Source organism: Pan paniscus, chromosome 13, assembly GCF_029289425.2.
Source record: "Pan paniscus chromosome 13, NHGRI_mPanPan1-v2.0_pri, whole genome shotgun sequence".
Lineage (NCBI taxonomy): Eukaryota > Metazoa > Chordata > Mammalia > Primates > Hominidae > Pan > Pan paniscus.
Genome location: NC_073262.2, coordinates 39,961,311 through 39,970,513, shown reverse-complemented (window position 1 = coordinate 39,970,513; position 9,203 = coordinate 39,961,311). Strand labels below are relative to the sequence as shown.

Sequence of the window (9,203 nt, the reverse complement as noted above, 5' to 3'; positions counted from 1 at the left end):
ACAGGATGTTTGCTAATAGAAAATCTAAAACAGGAATATGTGTATATGGCATGAATTAGTCATTGACTTTAAGCTTCTTATCCATACAAGGAACTAATAAAATGTTTATTGACAACATAAATCCAAGGCTCTAACATGTCTTAAGTTAATGTGAATCAGAAGTAACTTTGAGGTGGGGCGCAGTGGCTCATGCCTGTAATCCCAGCACTTTGGGAGGCCAAGGCAGGCGGATAACCTGAGGTCAGGAGTTCAACACAATCCTGGTCAACATGGTGAAACCCCGTCTCTACTAAAAATACAAAAATTAGCTGGGTGTGGTGGTGCATGCCTGTAATCCCAGCTACTCGGGAGGCTGAGGCAAGAGAATCGCTTGAACCCAGGAGGCAGAGGTTGCAGAGAGCCTGAGATCGCACCACTGCACTCCAGCCTGGGCGACAGAGCAAGATTCCTTAACAACAACAAAAACAGAAGTAACCTTCAGTCCCTGGAAAATGTGAGATCTCTAGTATAATTGACCCTTTATCCAAGTAATTTCATGTATCATTCAGGAGTGCAGGCTCTGAGATCAAATGGTCCATGCTCTAGTCTCAGCCCTACCATTTAATAACAGAATGGCATTGGGTGAATTACTTGATCTCATGCTTTTTCTTCCCTACAAAGTGTTAGTAGTAGTACCTGTTCATCATAGAGTTGTGTAAGGCTTGGATGGTCAAGGAAGGCTAGATAGAATAGCATTAAAGAGAATCCTAATTGAGGGGTAGATGTGGGATATTGGAATGATGAAGGCCAATCCAGGTGTGTAACTGGAACATATTAAATACTGCATGCCCGCTGTGTCCAGAATTCTCTTAAATTGTTCATTCTAATTTCTGTTTTAAGATTTTCTTGTCTAACCTCTTGCATCACTCCCATAAAAAGCACAAAGAATAGTTGCAGTTATCTGGAAGGGGAATTACCCATTTAAAATTTTTTATTTTTTGAGACAAGTTCTCACTGTCAGCCAAGCTAGAGTACAATACAGTGGTGTGATTTTTGGCTTACTATAGCCTCCGCCTCCCAGGCTCAAGCGATCATCCAACCTCAGCCTCCTGAGTAGCTGGGACTACAGGCATGTGCCACCATGCCCGGCTAATTTGGGGGGGTTTTTTTGTGGTTTGTTTTGTTTTGTTTTGTTGTTGTTGTTCTTGTGTTTGGTAGAACGGAGTTTTGATATGTTGCCCAGCGTGGTTTCAAACTCCCAGGCTCAAGCAGTCCGCCCACCTTGGCCTGCAAAAGTGCTAGGATTACAGGTGTGAGCCACCATGCCCAGCCCCTTCAAAAATATTTAAGCATAAGCTGTTCTTTAATAAGGCTGCTCGCCAGCTTCCCTCTCCTTACCAGCGATTTCCCTGCACCTTCCACTTGAGAGAAAATGAAAGCTAATTGCAATAACTTTGATAAAGTAGAATTAGGATAGAAAAGTCGCTTCTTTTAAAATAGATTTTCAGGCCGGGTACGGTGACTTATGCCTGTAATCCCAGCACTTTGGGAGTTTGAGGCCAAGGCGGGCGGGTCACCTGAGGTGAGGAGTTCGAGAACAGCCTGACCAACATGGCGAAACCCTGTCTCTACTAAAAAATACAAAAAGATTAGCTGGGCGTTGTGGTGCGCGCCTGTAGTCCCAGCTACTCAGGCGGCTGAGGCAGGAGAGAATCGCTTGAGCCTGGGAGGCAGAGATTGCAGTGAGCCGAGATAGCGCCACTGCACTCCAGCCTAGGCGACAGAGCAAGACTCCATCTCAAAAAAAAAAAAAAATTTTTTTTTAATTAAAAATAAAACATTTTCAGCCTAAATGTAACAAATATTTTTTGTATCACAGTTAAGAGATTTGTCTCACTGGTGCTGACACCAGTAAGGGCTTGTTCTATTAACATAATAAATTGGATGGGTTTTAACTTTACAAAGTGAGTAATTCCATCTAACCAAACTCATCTAAGTCCATTGTTTATTCCTTCACCCCTGCCCCCTGCACTTTTCAATATAATAAATTGTATGTTTTTATTTTAGCTGTAGCATATGGCCTGCCTATTCCTTCCCCTGAATACCACCTCCCAAAACAATGTAGGGCCTCACTGACAAAATATTTTTATTATATTGCCATGAAATTAAGAGGCTTACTTAGACCTTTCAAGTGTTCAGACACAGTTGAGGAGGCCAGTTTTCTTTAGTCTTTCACGTCAGCCTGTTAGTGACTGCTTTATGGATGAATTCAGCCATGGATTTTCATAATGTTGTGATGTCCTGTCAATAGGAAAAAGCACTATCCTCTATAAACTTGACAGTGTAATGGCATATACAAACTTTTTTTAAAACTTTATTACCAGTAGAGAGAGAGGCTGCTTACACCAGAGATTTTTTAATTGGCAGAATCACCTGGAAAGATTTTTAAAATGCAAGTTTCTGCATTTAAATAGCTGCTTTAAACTGAATTAATACTTGTAAGTGCAGCTCGTATGAAGAAGAAAGACAGCCTGGTAGGTGATGGTATGCAGCTTTTGGCTGCTCCTTGAGCAGATTAAGTGGGTTATTATCTTGGAGCTACTCATTACACAGTGTACGACTAAAGTAGGTTAAAGTTAAGGAGATGCTGTAGGTCTACTTTTTAGAACTTGGGGGTTAAAATGTCTTTGGTTGAGCTTGGGCCCAGAGCATACAGGAATTTAGTACATAATAAGATGAGTTTTCAATGTGATTGAAAACTCAGCGGTTGTGCCTTGGGAAAAGGGTGATGCTCATGGAAGGGAGGACGGTATTACTGCTAGGTGAACAATGAAAAGTTTCACGCCATTAAAGTACTCAAAATAATAAAGGGAGGAAGATACTACCATCCCAATCAGCAGCTAGAATGAAATGATGTGCCTTTTTCTGCTAAAAGCTCAGTGAATGCTAGCCATCCCAGCCCCAACCTACCTCCACTCCCAACCTCCTTTCAGACCCCCTTCAAAGGAAGAGAGCACACATATGGGCAATGATAATGAAGAGTGTAATTCCAAACAATTGTTCATGTCTTAAACACAGTGAATAACAAAAACACAGAAGCTTTGAGGACCAAGGCTTGCCTATTGAAAACTTCAGCTTTTTTTTTTTTTTTTTTTTTTTTTTGAGATGAAGTTTCGCTTTTGTTGCCCAGGCTGGAGTGCAGTAGTGCGATCTCGGCTCACTGCAACCTCTTCCTTCCAGGTTCAAGCGATTCTCCTGCCTCAGCCTCCCAAGTAATTGGGATTACAGGCACACGCCACCATGCCCAGCTAATTTTTTGTATTTTTAGTAGAGATGGGGTTTCAGCATGTTGGCCAGGCTGGTCTCCCAACTCCTGACCTCAAGTGATCCACCTGCCTCGGCCTCCCAAAGTGCTGGGATTACAGGGGTGAGCCACCCTGCCTGGCCAAAACTTCAGCTTTTTGAAGTTTCTGTTCAATATTCCAAAATTGTCTTCAGTACCCTTATATTTCAGTAGAATAGGAGTAAACTTGTTAACACCAACTTCATGTGTCCATTACTGTGATCTCTATACACACTATTAACAGGTCTTACTCTTTGCCCTTTCCCCATAGGGTTTAACAGGCTTGATTGTAAATAGTTGCTTTAAAATCCAATATAATATTCAGATTTGAAAGAATGCTGAAGATCCCTCCAAAATGGAAAAGAAATAAGCCCTAACCTTTCAAAATTATGTTGTTTCTGGTCATGTTGAGATACAAGTAAGTAAAATAAAGGACATATTCTTCCCTTAATTTCTTAAATATGAAAAAAATTTGAGAAAAGTTATACCCACAAAGACTCATCTAATGTTACATGTCCAGAGTAAAATCTGTTTTTACCTCACCTGGACAGCATTTCACATTTATTTCATAAAAACTAAACCAGCTTTGTTTTGACAAATCCTGATACTAGTATTAGAATACTCCTAAAGTTAATTTTTAGTTGTACCAGCTTGAAATGACGGCAGCCAATAAAAATATCTGTGGCTATAGCTTAGAGCAATAGGTGCTGGCTGGGCGCGATGGCTCACGCCTGTAATCCCAACACTTTGGGAGGCCAAGGCGGGTGGATCATGAGGTCAGGAGTTCAAGACCAGCCTGGCCAAGATGGTGAAACCCCATCTCTACTAAAACTACACAAATTAGCCAGGCACAGTGGCAGGTCCCAGTAATCTCAGCTACTTGGCAGGCTGAGACAGGAAAATTGCTTGAACCCAGGTGGCAGAGGTTGCGGTGAGCCAAGATCACGCCACTGCACTCCAGCCTGGGCAACAGAGTGAGACTCCATCTCAAATAATAATAATAAAAAAAAGAACAATAGGTGCGAAGTTTAGTGGATGAGTGAGATCAACAGCAATGGAAACCTTATAAAAAATGCTTAATCCTGGCTGGGCACGATGGCTCACGCCTGTAATCCCAGCACTTTGGGAGGCCGAGGCAGGTGGATCACTTGAGGTCTGGAGTTCAAGACAGCCTGGCCAACACAGTGAAACTCCATCTTGGCCAACATGGTGAAACCCCATTTCCACAAAAAATACAAAAATTAGCTGGGCGTGGTGGTGGGCAACTGTAATCCCAGCTACTTGGGAGGCCGAGGCAAAAGAATCACTTGAACCCAGCAGGCGGAGGTTGTTGCAGTGAGCCAAGATAACGCAACTGCACTCCAGCCTGGGCAGTAGAGTAAGACTCAGTCTAAAAAAAATATTGCTTAATCCACCAACTTAAAATGGCTTGTAATACTACTAACTCATCCATGCTCACTTTTGTGAGGTCTACTAATGTTCTGGGAATGGCAGTATTTGAAGGATGACCTCAGCAGAGGTAACTATTCAAATGAAATGAGCAAAGGTCTGTGGAAAAATCATCCTTCCCTTACCAGACCTAGCTTTTGTCCTACCAGCTGATTTAGACTTAGCTAGTTCTGCATATGGAAATGACCTGATTCACTGCAAATAGATTAAAAACTTCAAATCACTACAAATAAATTACAGAGAAAGGAGCCCAAGGTTTATGATGCCACCTTAACTAGCACAATTTCTCAGAGACATCTGAGGAGTTTGGGGGCCCTCTGATAATGAAATGCCGAGGCCCTCACCTCCTCCCTATTAGGCCTTGAGCCTCCTAGAATCTTTTAGGCTAAGATTGCTGCCAAAGTACAGAATCTAGAATCTCTTTAACTTACCTTCCTGCCTTCCTCTGCTCTGCTCTGCTTTGGACGAATTAAGTAAGCATCTTTACTCACCAAGCAAGAAAATATAAGTTGTTTTTACAATTTATTTTAAACTAACAACATTAAAATTGACAGGACAGGCCAAAAATAAAAAGAAATGTCATATAAAACAATAGAGAATGTAGTTCCTGGACAATCAAAACTGTAAACACTGAAATAGTTTTTTGTTGTTATTAAGAACATGTTTTCTGATACTATGAGTAATAATGTCTGACACTTGAGGAGGCTAATATGTAACTGCAACTTTCAGTTAATGACTCCATAGGATCTGGTTAAACTGGGTTACACTGAATTTTCAGTAGGGAAACAAAAATCCCTTAGCCATCATTCCCCACAATTAAGCAAGGGAGCATCTGCAGTGGAACTGGGAAGAAAGTCTTGTATATTCAGTGACTTCTCTCCAAGAAGGAGTGCTTCAGGAGCTGGAGAGCAGAAGGTCGCTCATGCTGGTCCCTAAGAAGGGAAAAACACATTAGAAGCAGCAGCACTCAGTAATGAGACTGCCAATGTAGATCTACTTAAATGTGAACTTTTAAAGACGGAAATACAACTTCTGATAGTCAAACAGACTTGGGTTGAGTCCAGTCTCCAATTTTTAGCTGTGTGACCTTAAGCTAAGTGACTAAAACTCTCTTCATCAGTAAGATGGAGATAACAATAATACCTAACTCATTGGGAGAATTAAATAATATATATACAACTTTTAAACAATAGCATGGTACTTGTTTGAAAAGTGGTAGCTATTGTGATTGAAAACTAGGCCCTACTTTCCCATTGTACTTTTGTGCAATTTGTTTGGAGTCTAATTTACGTATGGTAAAATTCACACTTACATTTACTTTTAAAATTCAGAAGCATTAAAATCCAGAATTGAAAACCTTTTAAAATAGATATTCAAATATGCTTTGGTGATTAATTGAAATAATCCCGTTTTGGGCACTCCTGGATTAACGTAAGATAGAGGGAGACAGTTGTTCAGTAATATTGTGGCATAGTTTTTTTCTTCAAGAAATTCAAAAGATTTTAGAAAGGTATCAGTCAATGAGCCAGTTAATGAACCAATGAGCTAATGAAATAGTCAATGATTAGCTGCAATGGCCTATTCCAGAGGCATTCTTTTGGTTAAATTGGCCATCTTTTGATTTTTTTTTTCAGATACATAAATATTTATTAAGGCTTCAACAACCAGGTAACTTCCCCTACCCACTACATTGTGCAACCACTTTCTTTATTGATATATAATGAGTATTTGTCATTTCTATGTGTCAGGAACACTTCAAGTCCTCTCTTCTAGCTATTTGAAATACAGAATACATTGTTGTTAATTACAGTCACCCTGCTCTGTTATCAAACATTAGAACTTACTCCTTCTATCTAATTATGTACCCATTAACCAACCTCTTTTTATCCTCCCTGCCCCACCACATACACACCCTTCCCAGCCTCTGATAACTATCATTCTACTCTCTACTTCCATGAGATCTACTTTCGTAGCTCCCACATAAGAGTGAGAACATGTGGTATTTGTCTTGCTGGGCCTGGCTTATTTTATTTAAGATAAAGAACTCCAGATCCATCTCTGTTGCTGAAAATGATAAGACTTCATTTTTTTTATGGCTGAGTAGCATTCTGTTGTGCATATATACTAAGTTTTCTTTATCTATTCATCTGTTGAGGGACACTTAGGTGGATCCATACCTTTGTTATTGTGAATAGTGCTGCAATAAGCATGAGGATGCAGGTATCCCTTAGAGATAATGATTTTCTTTCCTTTGGATAAATACTCAGTAGGAGGATTGCTGGATCACACGGCAGGTAGTTCTATTTTTAGTTTTTTGGGGTTTTTTTGAGAAATCTCCATACTGTTTTCCATAATGGCTGTATTAATTTACATTCACACCCAACAGTACGTGAGTTTCCTTATCTACACATTCTTGCCAGCATCTGTTATTTTTGTGTTTTTTTTTAAATATTTATACGTGGTATATTTTCCCATAATAAAAGATGAAAATTAAAGCAGTTGGATGTTTAAAAAGAAAAGAAAGAAGTGAAGAATACACACCAGCTTTCTCCTGATTAGAGGAAGAGCCCCAAAGCTTCTACGGGCACTCACTTTTCTTCTTCTTGCATTATTATGAGGAAATCCTTAGAGGTTGGGAACTTGGGTGACTTTGGCTAATGAGGAGCTCTGTGCCTTGAGCCCCCCAGGCCACAGAATAGTAAATAGTCAGTCTGTGCCTCCAGCCCTGCAGTGTGAGGTTGCAGTCCTGTGGGCTCCACAGACATCTCCTGTATCAGGAGGCTCATGTCTTACCCTATCTTCTTGCCAGCCTCGAGGACGGAGTCTGAGCCTCCATGGTGCACCACGCAGGGAGGACAGTGGACCTGTTCTCTGTGGTCATGGCCCAGCAGAGGGGAAGGGCAGTTCAGTGAGTGTAGGCTAAAGAAAGAGCGATCAGACTCTTACTGTGTCTATGTAGAAAGGAAAGACATAAGAGACTCCATTTTGAAAAAGGCCTGTACTTTCAACAATTTCTTTGCTGAGATGTTGTTAATCTGTAGCTTTGCCCCAGTCACTTTGAACAAACCACTTTGACCCAACCTGAAGCTCACAAAAGCATGTGTTGTATGAAATCAAGGTTTAAGGGATCTAGGGCTGTGCAGGATGCGCCTTGCTAACAAGATGTTTCCAAGCAGTATACTTGGTAAAAGTCATCGCCACTCCCCAGTCTCAATAAATCAGGGGCAACATACACTGTGGAAAGCCTCAGGGAGCTCTGCCCTTGAAAGCGCCGTATTGTCCAAAGTTTCTCCCCATGTGATAGTCTGAAAAGTGGCCTCATGGGATGAGAAAGACCTGAGCGTCCCCGAGCCCGACACCAGTAAAGGGTCTGGCTGAGGTGGATTAGTCAAAGAGGAAATCCTCTTGCAGTTGAGAGAGAGGAAGGCCGCTGCATCCTGCCTGCCCCTGGGAACTGAATGTATCAGTATAAAACCTGATTGTACATTTGTTCAGTTCTGAGATGGGAGAAAAACCGCCCTATGGTGGGAGGTGAGACATGTTCGCAGCAATGCTGCCTTGTTATTCTTTACTCCACTGAGATGTTTGGGTGGAGAGAAACATAAATCTTGCTTAGAGACACGTCCAGTCATAGTACCTTCCCTTGAACTTCCTTATGACTTAGATTGTATTGCTCACATGTTCGTTGCTGACTTTCTCCTTATTATCACCTTGCCCTCCTACTACATTCCTTTTTGCTAAAATAATAAAAATAATAATCAATAAAAACTGAGGGAACTCAGAGGCCTGTGCCTGTTCAGATCCTTGGTATGCTGAGCGCCAGTCCCCTAGGCCCACTGTTGTTTCTCCATACTTTGTCTCTGTGTCTTATTTCTTTTTTTTCTTATTTTTTTATTTTTTATTGATCATTCTTGGGTGTTTCTCGCAGAGGGGGATTTGGCAGGGTCATAGGACAATAGTGGAGGGAAGGTCAGCAGATAAACAAGTGAACAAAGGTCTCTGGTTTTCCTAGGCAGAGGACCCTGCGGCCTTCCGCAGTGTTTGTGTCCCTGGGTACTTGAGATTAGGGAGCGGTGATGACTCCCAATGAGCATGCTGCCTTCAAGCATCTGTTCAACAAAGCACATCTTGCACCGCCCCTAATCCATTTAACCCTGAGTGGACACAGCACATGTTTCAGAAAGCACAGGGTTGGGGGTAAGGTCACAGATGAACAGGATCCCAAGGCAGAAGAATTTTTCTTAGTACAGAACAAAATGAAAAGTCTCCCATGTATACTTCTTTCTACACAGACACGGCAACCATCCGATTTCTCAATCTTTTCCCCACCTTTCCCCCCTTTCTATTCCACAAAACCGCCATTGTCATCATGGCCCGTTCTCAATGAGCTGTTGGGTACACCTCCCAGACGGGGTGGTGGCCTGGCAGAGGG

At 41.6% G+C, this 9,203-nt stretch overlaps 1 protein-coding gene across 1 annotated transcript in view; it reads right to left on the bottom strand.

Annotated features, from left to right (window-relative positions):
• Positions 1-2,585: 2,585 nt before the first annotated feature.
• MAP3K19 (mitogen-activated protein kinase kinase kinase 19) overlaps positions 2,586-9,203 on the bottom strand; it is an 88,675-nt gene continuing 82,057 nt past the window's right edge. The window contains exon 16 of the mRNA XM_003822805.5: positions 2,586-5,703. Within this exon, the coding sequence (XP_003822853.3) occupies positions 5,637-5,703 (67 nt within the window). The 3' untranslated portion in view covers positions 2,586-5,636. The remainder of the gene's footprint in view (positions 5,704-9,203) is intronic.